We start from the raw sequence: 18259 nt of genomic DNA, 5'->3' as shown, positions 1-18259 counted from the left end.
GTACGCTGCATATATCACTGTCTGTATTATCGGTTGATGATAGCATAGCGATCTGCATTACCGACTGATACTTACATGTGCGATTTTTCCAGAATTCATTTTTGAATATTTCAAACGCATGCGTATATCGTGCATCAGATATGCTGACTGCTGAGTTTGTGTTTTCCCACCATTTACTTATATATATATATATATATATATAGGTACTTGACAGTTAACGTTTATCAATTTTACAACTTTCTATTCTTTTCCGGCAGATATGGTTTCTCGCTCAAACGTGTCGAATCTAGATGTAGGATAATACTTACTTTTTAATTAAATAAAAAAAGAGAACTTGCGAGATTCTAGTCAAAAGTGTCAACGAGCGTGTCGTGATAGAGCCAAGGCATTTTGTTATCTATACTACTGTGATTAAGTACTCAAGTAAGAGCCTATATTACTGAAAATATTTTATTTGATTAGTAGCTGCTACTTATTCAGCTTTCTATAAGTTTAAATTAAATCGACGATAAAAGTTATTTTTTGATATCCTGATGATGCTTTATCAAAGCGCACATCAAGTTGGGTTATGTAAAATTTCAAATTTTAACAAAAACAACTTTCATATCTGATACAGGGCCATCAAAATGCCAGGCACATCTTTTCCTTCCCCATCTTCGCAGAATTATGATGATCATTCTGATAGTGTGATCCGCTCTCCTCAACAGAGGAAAGAGGCTCTGCGAAATGTTTATAACAATGCCCAAGCGCTTAGTGAGTATGACATTAAACTAAATGATCAAATGATAAAAATTCTGAATATATTTATTATTTGTTGATTAAATTTATTTTGCAGCAGGCAATCTCAATGTGAATACACTAAGGAATTTAGAAGAACTCATCAATGAAGTTGACAGCATCAATAATGAAGGAACGCTTGAAGATAAAAGTAAAAATGTTTAGCAATATATAACTTTTATAGTATTCTATTTCTTGTACTGACTTAAATTTTAAAACTATTCATTTTCAGTCAAGGATCAAGGAGTAGTTATACTAGATTCAGAAATTATGTCACTATCATCACAAGTCTTGAAAAAGTATGCTTACTCGCTGTCTAAAAATATCAGTTGCTATGATGCAGATGAATATGCAGAGAAAATTGTAAATGCACATTTTATAAAATAAAAAAAATTTGTTAATAGGACTAATTGGGTTTCACTTTGTTTTTAGAAACTTTATGTACGTGGGTTGCCAGGTACATTAGCTTATGAAGGTCCAAATTATTCTCTTTTAACACAAGAAGTGATGAAGTGCTTTAAAAGAACGCCTATTTATGCTGCAGTATTAGGTATGAAAATAACTATATCAATTTTTGGAATATTTAAAAAGCAATTCAATCCATCAATTTGATATTTAAAGGCACTCTTCGTAGGATGCCAAAAAAGGAAATAGTACGAAGGAAAATAGTCAGAGAAAAGCAAGGACCCATGAAGAAACCTGAAAAGGTTATAACTTTGGAGAAAACCGAAGAAAGCGTAGAGGATACTGTTATGGAAATCAAAAAGATAATTTATCGTTATCAAAGGCAACATAAGAAACCCCTGGATTTTTTTGCTTTAGTACTTCACCCAACTGATTTCGGAAAAACTATCGAGAATATATTACATACCTCTTTTCTTGTTAAAGATTGCTTCATCAAATTCACTATGGGTAAAATATTTTAAATACATTTTGACATTTATATAATTACCAGAGTAACATCATGTTGAAGTAACAAAATTTTTTAGATGAAGATGGAGTTCCCCAAGTGTATACAATTAGGTCGGAAGAAACAGAAAAAGCGAAAGAAGATAAGACGACTAAGAATATTCAAAATGTGCTTTCTCTGAGTATGAAAGAGTGGAAAGTAAGTATTCAATCCAAAGAATCTGGTATATGCTGGTTCTGCTGAAATATTCTAGTAAATATAAATGATTTTTTTAGGCTCTAGTTGAAGCTTATGATATTAAGGAACCAATGATTAACATAACTGCTGCAAATGCAAGCAAAAAGTAATTGTCAAGATTGAGATCCAGAAGTACAATCAGTATTGCAGAATCAAATGGTACCATTACCTTAAAGTTTAATAACTATTTTAGTTAAAAGTTAGGCTAGACAATTAATTAACTAAACAAAAGAAAAAATGTTGTATGTAAACAGACGGGAACAATCTATTTTTCTACCGTTAGACAGTGTTAGACAATAAAAAAAAATTGTGGCTTCGTTTTCAAGATTTTTTATGACTTATGATGAAATAAAGTTAAAGTAAAAAAAATTGGACAAATTTTTTTATTAAAAACTATCATATTTTTGTAAATTTTTATTATGTATTTTTTTTACTAACATACAATACGGCCTCGCAGAGTATATTGTTCGTTAACAACGTCGATCGTTGATGGTAATTCGAGTTTCTAACGGGAATCAAGGTAGCTATTTGGTTGGATTTTTCCGCAATAGTAGCTAAATGTACAGTGAAAAAATCCATCCTATCTGATGTCAATGATTTGGATCAAGATGCACCTCGTAATTTTTAGTGACTTGTTTGTTTATTAAACAGTAAAGATAATGTTGATGTTTCTGATAACAAATAAAATCATCCGCAACAATAAAGTTTGCTGTTCAACAAGAGCGGATAATGGATTTGTTGAAAGAATGGCATTAAGAAAATTCAATGTCAAGCTTTAAAGTAACGAGGTTTCAGTTTATGACTTGGCCAAAGACTCTGCCTTTGCTGCGACTTCCTCGATCGGGCCGACCATGTAGAACGCGACTTCAGGCAAATGATCCAACTCTCCGTTCAAGATCTTCTGGAATCCCTTGATGGTCTCGGCAAGGGGTACCAATTTACCGGGGTGACCAGTGAAAACCTCAGCGACCTGCAAAGACAAAGAATAATTTGTAAGTAAATATTGAGTATTTGGTTCAACGAGGATAATTGTTGAAATTCGCATCTTACCTGGAATGGCTGAGACAAGAACCTCTGGATTTTACGCGCACGCGCGACAGTAAGTTTGTCTTCTTCGGACAACTCGTCCATACCCAAGATGGCAATGATATCCTGCAGAGATTTGTAGTCCTGTAAGATCTTCTGTACACCACGGGCAATGTTGTAGTGCTCAGCACCGATAATGTTGGGGTCCATGATACGGGAGGTCGAGTCGAGGGGATCGACAGCGGGGTAGATACCTGTAATTCAAATATTTTATTAGATTTGCCAATGAAAATGAGTCGGTTAAATTTAAGAATAATTTCTAGTTACCAAGCTCAGCAATGGCACGGGACAATACAGTGGTGGCGTCCAAGTGAGCAAAGGTGGTGGCAGGGGCGGGATCGGTCAAGTCATCAGCCGGCACGTAAATGGCCTGTACCGAAGTGATGGAACCCTTCTTTGTCGTCGTAATTCTTTCCTGCATGGTACCCATGTCAGTGGCCAGGGTTGGCTGGTAACCTACAGCAGATGGAATACGACCCAACAAGGCGGATACCTAAAACAGAACATTTTCCAATTGAGCTAATCGATTCTCTATGCGAGGATGTTTTATTTTTGCAGTAAAGCGCCAACTGACCTCAGAACCAGCCTGGGTGAATCTGAAAATGTTGTCAATGAAGAGCAACACATCCTGACCCTCCTGATCACGGAAATACTCGGCGACAGTGAGACCAGTCAAGGCGACACGGGCACGGGCGCCTGGGGGCTCGTTCATCTGACCGTACACGAGCGATACCTTGGAGGTCTTGTCCTTGAGCGAGATGACACCGGACTCAATCATTTCCTGGTAAAGATCGTTACCCTCACGGGTTCGCTCTCCGACACCGGCAAATACTGAGTAACCACCATGGGCCTTGGCGACGTTGTTGATCAGCTCCATGATAAGTACGGTTTTGCCGACACCAGCACCACCGAACAGACCTGTCATTGCATCAATCAATCAATCATTAAACAATCGAAACAGAGTTAAAAATAAAAATTTTTGTTTACAAGTTTTCTCAAAACTGACCAATCTTTCCTCCCTTGGCATAGGGAGCCAGGAGATCTACGACCTTGATTCCAGTGACCAGAATCTCCTGTTCGACAGACATGTCCACGAATTCTGGAGCATCTGCGTGGATGGAAGCGAGCTTGTCAGTGGGAATGGGACCACGCTCGTCGATTGGTTCACCAATGACATTGATGATACGGCCCAAGGTCTCGGCACCAACTGGGATACGGATGGGGAATCCAGTGTCCAGGACATTTTGGCCACGAACCAGACCCTCGGTACCTGAGTGCATTGCATAACTCTTTAGAACTTTGTTTCCAAGTTGAGCTTAAGTATAGATACATGAAATGTTCACTCACCATCCATGGCAATGGTACGGACAGTGTTCTCTCCCAAGTGCTGGGCAATCTCCAGGACCAGCCTGGGGCTGCGGTCCTGGACCTCTAGGGCATTGAGGATGGGTGGAAGTTCGTCATCGAATTGCACGTCGACGACGGCACCAATGACGGCCACGACCTTTCCCTGAGCGACCTTGCCGGCGGCTGCTGGCTTGGCTGCATACTCTCGGCCTGGAAATTCCAATGTCACTCATCATCTCGAGCACAAGTACTTATAGGTATACCGGATTCGAGCTGCCAGCCGCGCATCGTGACACTCGGCTCACATTAGGTAATGGGACACAGGGTTATATAATGCGGCGAAAACGACGTTTTCGAGTGGTCCGCGCCCCGAACTGGATGCGAAGCGCCTCGAAAAAGCCAAGAATTTTCGAATTTTCAGTAATAATCAGCGAGCCGAGCGCTATCACGTCATAGCCGCGGAGTGAGGCCGAGGGGGTCCGCGAGGCGTAAAGATCGAATCAGTCGCGAGTCCGCGAACATTCCCGAAAGCTTTGGGGACTCATCCCAGGGATATCCGGAGGAAAATCATCGTCGAGCTGGAACAGCTGACAAGGTCGACTTCTTGGGAAAATCATTTGCGGCGGATCGCGGCGCAGACTCGCGACTCGCGAGTGTGACCCCGATGCCGTCGCCATGTTCTCTCCCTCATCACACGGAGCGGCGCAGACTCGTCCTCCGCTCGAATAACACAAGTTATATAATCGGGACGGACCGCGAGCTTTTCCCCGTGAAAAATCGGGCCCAAGTCGGGGACACGCGACGAAGAGCAGGAGAACGCGTTGCGCGAAGGATCACGAAGGATTACAGAGGAAAAATTCGACGATTATCTCGGTGGGAGCAGTCGACGGAAGAGCGAGAAGTGTGCTCGCGAGGGACCGGTGTGTGGCTCGATACGACGAGTCGGAGCATAGGGGCTAGGACGGGCGAGAGGAGCCGGAGAAGATGAAACTGGACGATACTCACTGTTGACGGAGAGTACTCCGGCGATCTTAGCGGACTCCTGCTGGAGGAGGGTGGGTTTGACGGCCCTGAGGGCCCCAGCGGCTGCCTTCGACACGGCGCTCAACATCATGGCCGAGCAAGTGAGAACGGACAACCGGAACAACCCGCCGTGGACGTGTGATTCTGCCACCGCGGCGCGGCATGCGCCTCGCGAGTCTCGCGACGTTATATATTTGTCCATTGGGGCGCATGCTCGTCGAGTAGCAGAAGACGGGACGAGCTTAGCCGAGGCGCCATTTTTAAATGCTTGATACTAGGCACGTCTGATTAGGGCTGAATCGTCTGCTCGGAAGAGGATTTTCTTTAGTTTTATTAACGATTTAATAATTCTGGATCGAATGGCTTTGCTTCCCTCGGTGTAATTTTTACCGCTTTGCATTGATGCATTGCTGTGTACTTATGTAAAATTATTTATGAAAAACACATTTTTTTAAAGGTAGTTTATTTTATATAATCCATACAAGACGGGAAAATCATAAAGATTAGAGTCGCGACATGGTTTTTTTAAAAAAGGACGATAAGTATCACGCATAACACAGATAACATTTTTTTTTTTTAATTTTACCGATTAGATAAAATGGAACAAAGAGAATTATATACTCTTACGGAAAATCGTCTAGTCTATTGCTATATGAATGATAGAAGATCAGTATTCAACTATGTTTGGTAGATTGAATTTGAAAGTTTTTTTGATAATTTTAATATTCTTTCCAAAGTATCTCGTTTCGAGCTCTGGCGACGTTACAAAAGCCTGCGATCCAGCAGGTGACCAGACCATTATATTTATGTTCTAGATAATTTAGAACGATATTTTTAATATATAAAAATTTACGACTGATAAAAAATTGTATTTGTCATATACACACAGGACTGAACGAGCCGTGTAATAAAAACTGTGACAAATGCTTGCCCGGTTTAATTTGCAACGAAGCGAAAATTTGTGCGATCGCTTATGGTTCGTAAAAATAATGTCAGTTTTTTTTTTATTTTAACACACTCATACTGAAAATAAACGTGCGAGAAATTTTTCAAAGGGACTTGCGAATCGCACCAGTGGTTAAACAACATCTGGAAGCCGAGTTGCGAGAAAGACGGTACTTACTCCGCAGTACAATGTAAAGGAGAGTATTCCAACGGCAGGTAATACTTAGAATAAATCATTATTTATCAATAATAATAATAATATAAATAATTTCCGAAAATTCTTTATTTTTTCCTTTAATACAATCAAAAAAATATTTTTAATGTGTTGATGGTGGTTGATGTAAATTTTACAAAGAAAACATACATACCTACCTGCAGCATAACGCCCCTCTTTACCTAGAAAAGAGGGGAGAACCAGTTCGCAAAACATACCTACGCCCGACGTGATTCACCTCGGTAAGGGCACACTAGCGCCAAAACGCCCATGCTAAATCAATGGAGATTTCAACGAAGCGAAAATTGGAATAAAAATAAGTAGTTAGGGTGAACTGCATTGCTGTCGAGGTCCTACGAGAAAAGGTAGAATATGCGTATAAATAACATAACCTCGAGCAAAGGCTCACTTTTCGTCAAAACCTCGTACGCAAAAATATAAGGAAATTCATAATAAATAAATGTTTTTGTAAAAACCAATACTTATGCGCAATGTATTTCAACCAAATTATTCATACTCGAATTCTTGACACCAGTCGAATCCTCGTTCGATTTGGAATAGCGATTTGGCGCTAGTGTGCCCTTTATTACACAAAGGCGAGATTCGAGAATTCCAACGGACCTTGAGCCCGCGCGTCGGCACGCCGCAGTGCACGCGAGTCGCGAATGGGATAGTTCGCTCGAGCTCGACCTAACCTGTCTCTTCTATATACGAAGCTGACCAATACGCGCCAAGCCGAAGAGAAAGGAACGTTTCCCGCGCTGTGCAGATTATCGCTCTTTTTCCCGCCAAACCTCCTGGATGCTTCAGTCGTGCGTTCGCCTCCTCGAGAGATCAACGTCTCCTTCATCGCGTTGCGCTTCTTCTTCTTCTTCTTCTTCTTGGATTTGATCCGTATGTCCATCGGATAGACGCGAAAATGTACGTGCAAGTGGTGACTATCGACGGCAAGAAGAAGACTGTACTGAACGTCTCCAAATTGACGAAGATCGCTGCGTTGAAGGCCGATATCGAGGAGGAGTTCGGGATAAAAAAAGCCAAGCAGGGACTCTTTTTCCGGGGTAAACACCTCGAGGACGACTGCACGCTATACGACTATAGCATAAACATAAACAATGTCATTCAGGTGCTTATTATGCTCTTTTCTATATACGTTATACTACTGACATTTGTTTACAATTAGGGTCAGTCTTTTGACTCTCAGTTTAGCTGGAGTCGCCGTTCTTCTCTCATTTTGAATCATCCTATATTATTTCTCAGTTATTTATTTTTTTTTCTACAAAATAATAATAATTTATCTGGCTTGTTACATCAAAACTTGGCTTTATCTGATCTCTTTTTATTCTCATGAATTCTCACTTTTTTATAAAAAATTTGAAGCATTTTTACAAAAAGAAATCAACTTATGTTATAATATGTTGTAGGTGATGATAATGTCTGATAAAGACATTGCTGCTGAAAAGAAAGGAAAGAAACAAGTGGAGGAGAAACCAAATGAAGAAAAGAAAGAAAAGGAAAATGAGGAAGAGGAAGTTGACGCTGAGAGCCAATATTACAAAGTTGGAGATGCAGTGGATTGTACAGACAATGCTCTCGGAGCTTGGTTCGAAGCAGTGATTGTGAAAATTTTCACAAAATCTGAAAAATTATTCTACAAAGTGAGGTGGGATCTACCAGAGACTAAAAATGACGAGCCTTTTAACATTGAGGAGAAGTTCATCAGACCAAGGGCATGGAAAGTTTTAAATTTCAATGACCTGGACATAGGCCAAAAAGTTATGGTAAATTATAATTTAGAAGATCCAAAAGAAATAGGAAATTGGTATGATTTTACAATATCAAAAATCAAAAATACAAAATCTGCTAAAGAGTTAATTGGTACTATACACATAGGAGATAGTACAAGATCTGTTGACGATTGTACAATTAATACAAAACTTGATATATTGGAAATCGAAAAGCCAATCTTATTATCGGAAAGAGATGATGAACTGATATCAAAAAGAGTGCCTAAAACCCGAAGACGGATACCTGTTAAATGTACAAAGTGTCATGATAATCCAAAAAAAAGATGCAAAGAATGCAGTTGTAGAGTCTGTGGTAAAAAGAACGATCCTCACCTCACTTTGCTCTGCGATGAATGCGATGATGCTTACCATTTAGCTTGTTTAAATCCTCCTTTGACTGAACTACCTACAGATGATGATTGGTATTGTCCACATTGTAAAGTTAACACAAATGAAATTGTAAAAGTTGGTGAAAAGGTCCAGAATAAGAAGAAGCACAGCAATGTAGTTGGCACCAATAGAGATTGGGGAAAGGGTATGGCATGTGTCGGTAGAACTAAAATTTGCACTATTGTTCCACTCAGTCACAGAGGTCCGATTCCAGGAATAGAAGTAGGCACAATGTGGAAATTCAGATTTCAAGTATCTGAAGCTGGAGTTCATAGACCTCATGTTGCAGGAATTCATGGACGTGCAGAAGATGGTGCTTATTCCATTGCTCTCTCAGGGGGTTATGAAGATGATGTTGATAATGGTGAAGAGTTCTTTTATACAGGTTCTGGTGGGAGGGACTTGTCTGGAAATAAAAGAACAGCAAAACAGAGTAGTGATCAACAATTGACACTGATGAACAGAGCTCTGGCTGTTAATTGTAATGCTAAGATTAATGAAAAAGATGGAGCTGAGGCAACTGATTGGAAAGCAGGATCACCTATTCGAGTGGTAAGAAATTTTAAATTAGCTAAACACAGCAAGTATGCTCCAGAAGATGGTAACAGATATGATGGAATCTATAAAGTAGTCAAATATTGGCCAGAAAAAGGTCAAAGTGGCTTTAGAGTATGGAGATATTTATTACGAAGAGATGATCCTACTCCAGCTCCATGGACCAAAGCAGGCAAAGCAAGAATTGCTCAACTAGGTTTGGAAATGATATATCCTGAAGGTTACCAAGAAGCTCAAGAGAAGAAAGCTGGTATAAAAAAACGGAAATCTGATGATGAAGATGATCCTGCTGTAGCTGATGAATTTGTCTCTGCGAAGAAGAAACGAAAAGTTTCTTTCAAGTTGAGCAGTGAAATGAAAAATTTAATTAAGAAAGATTTACCTAATACCAAACTATGGAATCAATGTAATGAATTTTTATCAGAAGGGAAACAAGCTTACTTTGAAAAAATTTCTACAGAATTTGCTTGCATTGTATGCCAAGATTTAGTGATTAAACCTATCACCACACCATGTGGGCATAACATTTGTATTACATGTTTGAAGCGTAGCTTTGCAGCCAGCTCCTATGCATGTCCAATGTGTCGTGCAGCATTAGATAAAAATTACGAAATGAATGTCAATGAAACTCTTTCATCCATTCTATTGTTAATGTTTCCAGGATATGATAAAACTAGATAATTATACGGTTAAATTTGAATAATGTAGTTCAATTTTTTAATTTCTTTTTTTAATGCAAAGTCAGTATTAAATATTTATCAAAAAATTGTATTTGTATTTTTTATATAAACATCTGGTGCATCGACTGTATCAACTAAGAGTGTTACGTAATCATTACTTTTTTTTACATCTGAAAATATCCTCGAAACATACGAATTTTTTGTATCAAGATGTATTTAAGGTACTTTGTACATTTTGTCAACAAAACTATATCTTTGTAAATGAAATCGAAAATGACTTCTTGAAATGAATTTCTTGATATAGAAAATAATCATTTTTACTTTTATATTGTAATCCAGTGACCTGCATTTAATTTATTGTTCAAGTGTATTAAGATAAGCAGGGATTTTCACAGGTATCAATAATTAGTACCTTTTATTTTTACTTTATAATTTAAATGTTAATGAAACAACTTGTTAATTTTAAAAATACTGTGTATTTATAATAAATTATGAAATCAATCAATTATGAGTTTGAATTATTTTATCACTTTTCAGTCATTCTATAGCCTATAATAGCATATGTATGTAACATTGTTTAACAAGATGATAGAAGAAAAATTTTGAATTTCAGATGTTTCTGCTTTAGTCCAGATGGTCATAGAATTTTTGGTTGGTCATGGTGGAATTCTGCAAAAAATATGACTTGTGGTTTGTTGATTGTTCGATTTTTAATGATTGATAATTAATTTAAATCAAAAGATAAATTTGTAAATTATCTATAGCTTGTAGTCGTCGTCAATACGAGATAAAAAAACAAACTTTAAAAAGAGAAGATGTCTCGCTGCATTGTACACAGAACGGAAATTATGAGGAACTACAGTGTGATAATGGTTTATGCTGGTGTGTTGAGCCTTTAACTGGCCGACCTACCCAACGAGCTTATCCTGAATCATTAATGACCTATCTTCCTTGCTGTAAGTTTGCCAAAATTAAAATTAACTGGTACTTTTATTATTGCTAATGGAAAAATAATACTTATTATTATTAGATAATCAAAAGTTATCTGAGTTTCAATATCTTCGACAATGTGAAAGTAAATTAATTGCCATAGCTAAGATTGTTCAAAAAGTAAAACACCATGGACATAACTATTATCATCCGGATAACGTTCTTTGTGACGACGACGGCAGTTATGGCCCTGTACAAGTTGATCGCGCTGGGTAAACATACGATTTTCACAATCACAAAAATTTAACAATCCAATAATACATTAATATTTAATGTATTTTTAGAATTAAATGTACATGGAAAGATGGGAAAAAGATCTTCACTTACCTAACGGAAAATGTCGGCAACATAGCAGACATTAATTGCAGTAAGACAATATACTTTATATTTATATAGAATGGAAAGTCAATACCCAGTATTCAACTTTATGTAACGTTTATCCTGTCTATAGATTGTGCACGCGATTCAGTCATATATTCAAATGAAAATCTCGAGTTTAGATTACAATGTAATCCTGATGGCAATTACAAACCTCAGCAAAGTATTAATGGACGTTCTTTTTGCGTGGATAAAGATGGTTTTGCTACGAGTGACAAATTGGGAAATATTGGAGAAAATTTGAAATGCACTTGATATGTCAAATGGAAAATAACAGTTAGACGTGTATAGAGCATTATCTTTATATATTTAAAAAGCTTACGAATGACGGTTAAAGGACGTTTTAGATCATTGGAAGCGTCCGCTATTCGTTTTAAGTACTGTTCCTTGCCTTACATTCTTTAATGGTTACGTTATTGTAACTAAGTAATAATATATCTGGTCTATTATACGTTTGATTCAGAGCGCAGAAGTGGTTATAATAACAAGTTTTTCTGGAAATCTGCGATCATCGAAACCCTGATATCCCTTTTCTGTAACTTTAAAACGTAACAGAAACTTTGTAATGTTGTAATAGATAAACAAATTTTTGAATTTGCTACAGAGTAGAGCGTCAGTTGTCATATTGTCGATGTTTATGATAAATATATGTATATATAATATGTGTATACACTATGTTTTTCAGTAATTATTTAATTTATAGAACAATAATGGGACCAGCCACATCAGTTGATTGTAAATACGATAGAATAATAACTGTCAATTTTATAAAAAGCAGCAACAAATTAAAAATTCATTTGATCACTAACAATTTCTAGATCTTTATATTGCGATTATTGAAACGCTTAAATTGTGTAAAGAAGCATAATCACTTAATAAATTTGATAATTAACGATATGCAATTGATTAATGACGACAATGCGAATCAACAGTAAATAAAATAATTGGACGGTCATACTCAACGAAATATGACGCATTTGTTACAATTTATACGGAAGAATACTTTGAGAAGTTTATTATGCATTCACAAAACTTTGGCAAGAATTTTTTCCTAATTATTTGTATATAATAGTTTACTTTTAAATATGTATTTCCAAGTACCTGTGCATAAAAGAAAATTTTTCGAGTTTTGCAGTATTTTTGTAAGTAGTACGGGAATCATTCACTATAATAAATAAACTCTACACACGCGCACTAAATGGAAAGTGCGCCCAAGTTCATATTTATATAATTACTCTTTGATAAATAACATCGGATTAAAAATTCGTAGTAAATAATATCAATATCAATCAGTATATACACATTTCGAAAGACAATTGTTAGCTACGCACTGTTTGGAACGTGGCAAGATTTTTGTCGGGAAGCCGCAAAGTAAAAAGCACTTCACTGGCATCCACGGACATGACGATCGCTGGCATTGCGTTCCATTAATAATTAATTTTTTCCCTTTTTATCAATTGTGTATTTGTACAATTAGGATAATGTAAATATTTACGTGAACGCCTTAAGGTTATGATTAAGAGCTGCTAGCCCGCTGATTTTCGGCCTGCAGTTACACATTAGCTAGAATTTAGCATTACTTTATTGCACTTGCCTATCGAGTAGGACATGAGAGGAATGCTTTTCTCGCTAGTTAATCAGTCTAGTTAGTGAATATCTCCGTGTCAGTGTCCCGCAGGCAATAGTAAAAATGAGTACTTTATCAAGCGATCTTGTTGAGTATTAAAGCTACAAAGTGTCAGTGTTTAGTGCTCAGTAGTCAGTCGTTGGTGAGGCGTACAAGTCCGTCTCGTTGAGTAATCCTGTTCCACATAGCACCAGTTATGTCATAATGTGATTGGCCGTAGGTATTAGGAGGTAGTCGCTCGCCTCTTTCTTAACTCAAAAGTTGTAGGTCCAGGTGCCTTTAGCGGACTGGATGTAGCGCAATTGGGTCGCGGGATTACGCACGTCTGGGCTCTTAGCTCGTCTAACGCAATCCTGGCTCAGTACTCTGTACGAACGGTTGAACAGACCTCTGTCAGCGCTACCCGGAGTCGCACGATTGACGGGTATGCTGTCGCTGCTGGCCACCCTGCGTACCTCGTTGCTTGTTCTGTCTTCCTGGTCGGCAACGGCGGCATCACGGAGTCGGCTCGCCAGCTCGCAGGGAAAGGTCGTACTGGAAGTGGTGCTCCTGATGCTTGCGCTGAATAGGCGGCATGGGCTGTCCTCGCGGCTACAGGCCTCCGAAGAGAGCTCGCGGACATTGAGATTGTAGTCGTTGGCGCTGGTTGAACGTTGGCTGTAAGTTAGTGTGGAGTCGAGCGAATCCGAGTATTCGGGACTCGGAACCGAAACGCCACCGCCGAACTGTTGCTGTTGCTGTAGGTAACTTGGTAGCACCGTCCCCTGCTTACTTTGGGGACGGTGTCAGAAACATCATTCTTCCAGCTCGTCGATGCGGCTCCTTACAGCCATCTCGACCACCTCCAAACTCGGATAGTCAAGCTCTTTCACCAGACATAATACCGCTGACAAGATGTTCGAGTTCTGTAAGATACAAATAAACTAATTTTCTCAAAATGTCAGAAACTTAATTTTTCTTAACAACTATTCATGCGCATTGTCCAATTATTCGAAATTAAGTATACTTTTGCAAATTAAATATTCAAGTATTGTGTCTGAACAAGAATGAATTATCTTGTGCAAACAATGCCCGAGACGATCAATATCCGCTTTGGTATAGTGCAGAAGTACCATTTGACCCGATTTTGAAATACTCGCTTATCTTGCGAGCAATAATCTCTAATGTGTATTGAAAGTTTAATACGCTTATAAATTTACGAGAAAAAAAATTATTTTTGGGATAATCTTATACAATAATTTATGAAAAATGTAACAACATGTTTGCATGCAAAAATATTTTAATTAGCTTAAAAAAGTTCGTAAGGAAAGTGCTTTATCACATTTTCGCAAAGTTTTTATGCTCGATAAGAAAGGATTGATAATTCACGAGTGATTCACTTAGCAAGTAAAGTTCAATTTTGTGACTCATCCGTGACTTGTTTGAAATATAGAACGTGATAAAAAATATATCGATATAAGTTTCTATGGGTTTAAATACTTTATGTTAAAAAAATTATAATATATGATTTAAATTGTCACTAAATAGCAATGCCGAATTTCGAAAACATGTTCAATTGAAAATAATGTCTGAATGATTTTTGCAAACAAACGAATTTGGTACTGAAGGTTTTACATTGAATTTACATTGAATAGCACGCGCGTCAGGTTGTTTGTTCTATTTAAAGATACATAATATATTGTCAAGTTGTTTCGCGGTGACGGATACAGTTACGAAAAAAAGACCGGATATCGTATCCACGTATTTATGTAACGTTGATAGGTTGTGATGTAACTTACCCTTGTCACGGGTCTCCTTTGATACTGAAACTGTGATCTTCGCTTGTCCTTCTCGGCGCGTCTCATCCAACCAGCTGACTGATTAAAGTCCTCCTTTTTTGTAAAATATAAAGTATCAATTAGTATAAAAAAAACTATTACATCGTTCATTTTCGACATATTAATTTTGTTTGATAGTTTTAAAATGTAACAAATAAGAATATTTCCTTACCCTTTCCATACTTTGATTCATCATTCCCCGCTTTGATTGTGCTGAGGGCGGCCTTTGCGGCTCTTCATATTCCATTCTCCTTTCGTCAATATACTCAGTTGGAGGATATTGCGATCGGGGTGAAACTGGTGCATACATTCTTTGATTAACCTCCTCGTATTCGCCGTTTTGCCGTAAAACTGTAGTTCTGTCATTGTCCTAAAATGAAAATTTTATTTATTTCTACTTTGCACGCAAAAATAGCATGTAATTTTTCTTATTTCGAAACATAAGAAATCTTTGAGTTAAGCTAACAATAAAAGCGTGCCGAATAATGCGGAAGGTAAAAGTGTGGAACAATGGTTATCATATAATTTAGCACTGATTAATTCATAGTTCAGTGGCTGTTTACCTGTTGTGTTTCAAGGATTTTAGTTGCAGCAGAGATTTCTGCATAGCTGTTGTTACGTGAGTTATTGTCTGTATTCTTAATTCTGCCATTTTGCTGTTAGTGCAAGACGAAACGTACGAAAACGTTGAAATTAATTAAAATAATATAAAAAGAACGTGATTAATGAGCAAACATTAAAAAGTGCCAAAAGACCATGCTTGAGCTTTAAGAATTAATTGAATAGTAATGTTGATAAACCATTTATTTCTAGCATTTTTTATGAGAAAGATTTTACCTCATAGGAGTATCGATTGTTAGGGGGATACTGATGGACAGGCGACGTGTTGTAATTTGCATTCCTTTTATCAGTCTCTTGGTAATCTTCTACAGGAGGTGCCTCATCATAACTCCTCTGGATAAAAATATGTTTAATGTCATTGACCATTCTAATGTAACTTGTATTCATTTAACTTTGCGTCTATGTTGCAAGTGCATAAATGTCTTAACCAATGTTACACATGAGTGGAAATGCATTTTTTTGTCAAGTAAGTTAATTTAATATTATTAGTTGCGCACATCAGTACTGTACCTGTTCATCAGAAGAACTATAATTTCGCCTCTGATCCACATCTTGATCTTCTGAATATTTGGCCATGACAACCTAATATTACAAAGCATTTATTATGCCATGCATGAGTTTAAAAAAATGATAGTCAGTCTTTGAAAGCATCAAACATTTTAAATTGTAATTTCAATGTTATAAAGTTATGTAAAACGTTATTTATTCAACACATTGTATTATTTTTTAGTCAAAACAAAAGTTGATTGCTTAACTTATTTTGTAATGATCTTACCTCAGGACTTCCTCGACCTGATTGTGGTGAAGAAGATTCTGCTTGCATCATAGTCAACGGATGAATCAAAGATCTTCCTCGCAGCATTGCAGTTTGAACTTCTTCAGGGGTGACTATCTTATCATCTAATTTTTCCAAGTTGGGCAGAGCTTTGATAACAGCTAAGCGGTATCTAGAGAATAAAAAAAAGTTGATAAATGAAAAAAAAAACGGATTATGTATGAATTTGTATTTAAGTTAAAAACATTTTACCCATCAACATCTGCGCAGGGATTTTCTCCAAGCCACAAATTCCTAAGGTTTGGAAGTGCTTGAAGGTAGCAAACTTCATTTAGATCCCTAATATTGTTTTTCCTGACAAACAAGTCCTTTAGATCAACACAATTTTGGAAATCGGCAAGACTATTGATGTTGTTAACACTGAAATGAGAAATTACAAGTGTTTATTGCATTATACTTTCATAAATAAACATGAATTTTATTTTCAATCTCATGTCCATAGATATATGTCTCATACTTTCAGAGTATTGATTTTTGATTGGAAAAAGGGTGCTATTTGGAAATATCTGAATTTTGCTTAACAAATTATTGATTAACATTGAAATAAATTCTATTTTAGATGTTAAGAATAGCAGGTGAGTGGAAAAAACATCTACCAGATGTCTAAGATTTTCCAAGTGTAATCCCTTATTTAGCTCGAATGACTGTACAAAAAGTTCTTTTTTTTACGCTTGTTGAATTTAAATGAAAATAAGGAATGAATGATTCATTGAGCCATCATCAGGTCCTCATGAATTTAAGTAGCCTTAGTTTACACATTCAAAACTAGAAAAGACATCCTGCTACCGATGAAGGAATGTGTAGGCGGAACAAGTTCTTGATCTGTGGGATGTGACCATGAGCTGCACTGCACAAATATGCCCATAGCAGGAGAGTTCTCTAAGCCAGCTTACAAATAGTGCAGTGATAAATAGAGCTAAGTATGATGATTAAAAAGTGAAAGTAAGAGCGTGTGAGCAATTGAAGAGACCTCACGCGAGCTGCATTTCACAGCTCCATGCACCACACACTCACATCCCAAAGAGTTTTAGCTACATAATTGAATCAGCATTGAACTTGAAAACAAAAGGCCTTAAGGACACCATTTAAGGACAGATGAGTCACATAGTGGCAGCGATCAAATTAATAACTTAGCAATGTAAATGACAATCGCCATCGGTAAATCCATCACACTAGTGATCATTGAAAAAAATATCATGGAATCTCACCTGAGCGATAGGACCTCGACGTTTCTCATTTTACGCAGGATGCTAACGTCGGTGAGTTCGGTTCCCCTGTAAAGACAAGGAGAAGTAAGTCTATACTCATATGCACCCTATTAGTCGCACACAAGAGGACAACAACAAAGGCAGCATGTAGCGCGTATCTTAGTCATCAGATCGCGCGCGCGACTCACCAGCAGTTGAGTTTTTTGACAGCCGCGCAATCGGACACCCTGGTCCTTGCGGCGACCATCTCCTCGGTTAGTCTGACCATGACGTCGATTATTATCCGGCAACTGAAGGGCTAGAGCTTATAGATTATCTTCCTGAGAATTGAGAGCAGAGAGCAGAGAGCGAGAGACAGACAGACAAGCAAGTAGGTGTATACACAGGTACGAGATAGGAAAGGAGTTGCTACACTTTCACGGAAAATTTTCTGCTGCCACGGAGAGTAGCGGCGGCCACAACATCGTATTGCCGCGGCCGAACGAAACTGCGGATAGTGATGCGGGCTGATATGCACGCGCGAAAAACAGTCAACTATCTCCTCTGAACATAGTGGCGGAGGGAGCATCGGGTGCACAACATAGCATATACTCGCGACGACGGGGAGCGAGATGGAATGGAAAATAAAAAAACAAGAAGCGCGCGGGGCTATCGTGCCGCGACGAGAGTCGAGAGTGAACTGAGTTGGTGCGCCGACGAGCGGAGATTCAGAGCCTCTCACCGCGCCGCCGCTAGAGTAGCTATTAGGTATGGTTCTGTGTGCAAGTATCACATTTGGAATCGGACTATCGGAGTCGCGATGAGAACGCACGCACACACGCGCGACTTTCCA

General features: G+C 37.9%; 5 protein-coding genes across 11 annotated transcripts; 3 read left to right on the top strand and 2 right to left on the bottom strand.

The window, feature by feature from the left end:
- The first annotated feature begins 108 nt into the window (after nt 1–108).
- Nucleotides 109–2293, top strand: LOC100118081 (non-structural maintenance of chromosomes element 4 homolog A). Of its 2 annotated transcripts, none has more exons than XM_001602096.6 (8): nt 109–423; nt 617–753; nt 836–928; nt 1010–1140; nt 1210–1327; nt 1399–1689; nt 1767–1885; nt 1963–2293. In XM_001602096.6, exons 2-8 carry the CDS (start codon nt 627–629, stop codon nt 2032–2034), a joined length of 951 nt encoding a protein of 316 aa, XP_001602146.1. In that variant the 5' UTR covers nt 109–423; nt 617–626; the 3' UTR covers nt 2035–2293. The 2 variants fall into 2 exon arrangements, with proteins under 2 accessions (XP_001602146.1, XP_016844719.1); XM_016989230.3 differs by having other exon boundaries at nt 126–423; nt 839–928.
- Nucleotides 2294–2545: 252 nt separating this feature from the next.
- Atp5b (ATP synthase, H+ transporting, mitochondrial F1 complex, beta polypeptide) lies at nt 2546–5468 on the bottom strand. Its single transcript, NM_001159894.1, has 7 exons — nt 5363–5468; nt 4358–4567; nt 4017–4280; nt 3585–3928; nt 3278–3503; nt 2975–3204; nt 2546–2894 (listed from the first exon to the last, which is right to left on the bottom strand). Exons 1-7 carry the CDS (start codon nt 5466–5468, stop codon nt 2721–2723), a joined length of 1554 nt encoding a protein of 517 aa, NP_001153366.1. The 3' UTR covers nt 2546–2720.
- On the top strand, nt 4873–12216 carry LOC100680405 (thyroglobulin). Its single transcript, XM_008218645.4, has 8 exons — nt 4873–6166; nt 6270–6356; nt 6436–6541; nt 10565–10641; nt 10716–10907; nt 10982–11153; nt 11226–11308; nt 11393–12216. Exons 1-8 carry the CDS (start codon nt 6037–6039, stop codon nt 11572–11574), a joined length of 1029 nt encoding a protein of 342 aa, XP_008216867.2. The 5' UTR covers nt 4873–6036; the 3' UTR covers nt 11575–12216.
- Nucleotides 7166–10456, top strand: LOC100118163 (E3 ubiquitin-protein ligase UHRF1). The gene is made up of 2 exons (XM_001602155.6): nt 7166–7665; nt 7964–10456. The coding sequence occupies exons 1-2, from the start codon at nt 7459–7461 to the stop codon at nt 9950–9952; spliced, it is 2196 nt and encodes a 731-aa protein (XP_001602205.2). The 5' UTR covers nt 7166–7458; the 3' UTR covers nt 9953–10456.
- Nucleotides 10457–18258, bottom strand: LOC100118264 (cilia- and flagella-associated protein 410). Of its 6 annotated transcripts, XR_513129.4 has the most exons (11): nt 17616–18108; nt 17428–17493; nt 16412–16579; nt 16160–16331; nt 15895–15966; nt 15601–15717; nt 15327–15419; nt 14936–15133; nt 14725–14817; nt 13402–13851; nt 10457–10620 (listed from the first exon to the last, which is right to left on the bottom strand). XR_513129.4 is itself a non-coding variant. In XM_001602231.4 (10 exons), the coding sequence occupies exons 1-10, from the start codon at nt 17693–17695 to the stop codon at nt 13741–13743; spliced, it is 1170 nt and encodes a 389-aa protein (XP_001602281.1). In that variant the 5' UTR covers nt 17696–18171; the 3' UTR covers nt 11608–13740. The 6 variants fall into 6 exon arrangements, 4 of the variants coding, with proteins under 4 accessions (XP_001602281.1, XP_008216865.1, XP_032456015.1 ...); XR_004344949.1 differs by lacking the exon at nt 15327–15419 and having other exon boundaries at nt 17616–17918; XM_001602231.4 differs by lacking the exon at nt 10457–10620 and having other exon boundaries at nt 11608–13851; nt 17616–18171.
- Between the last annotated feature and the right edge of the window lies 1 nt (nt 18259).

Source organism: Nasonia vitripennis, chromosome 5 (genome assembly GCF_009193385.2).
Source record: "Nasonia vitripennis strain AsymCx chromosome 5, Nvit_psr_1.1, whole genome shotgun sequence".
NCBI lineage: Eukaryota > Metazoa > Arthropoda > Insecta > Hymenoptera > Pteromalidae > Nasonia > Nasonia vitripennis.
The sequence above is the reverse complement of the archived record's forward strand: the minus strand, read 5'-3'. Positions and strand labels throughout refer to the sequence as shown.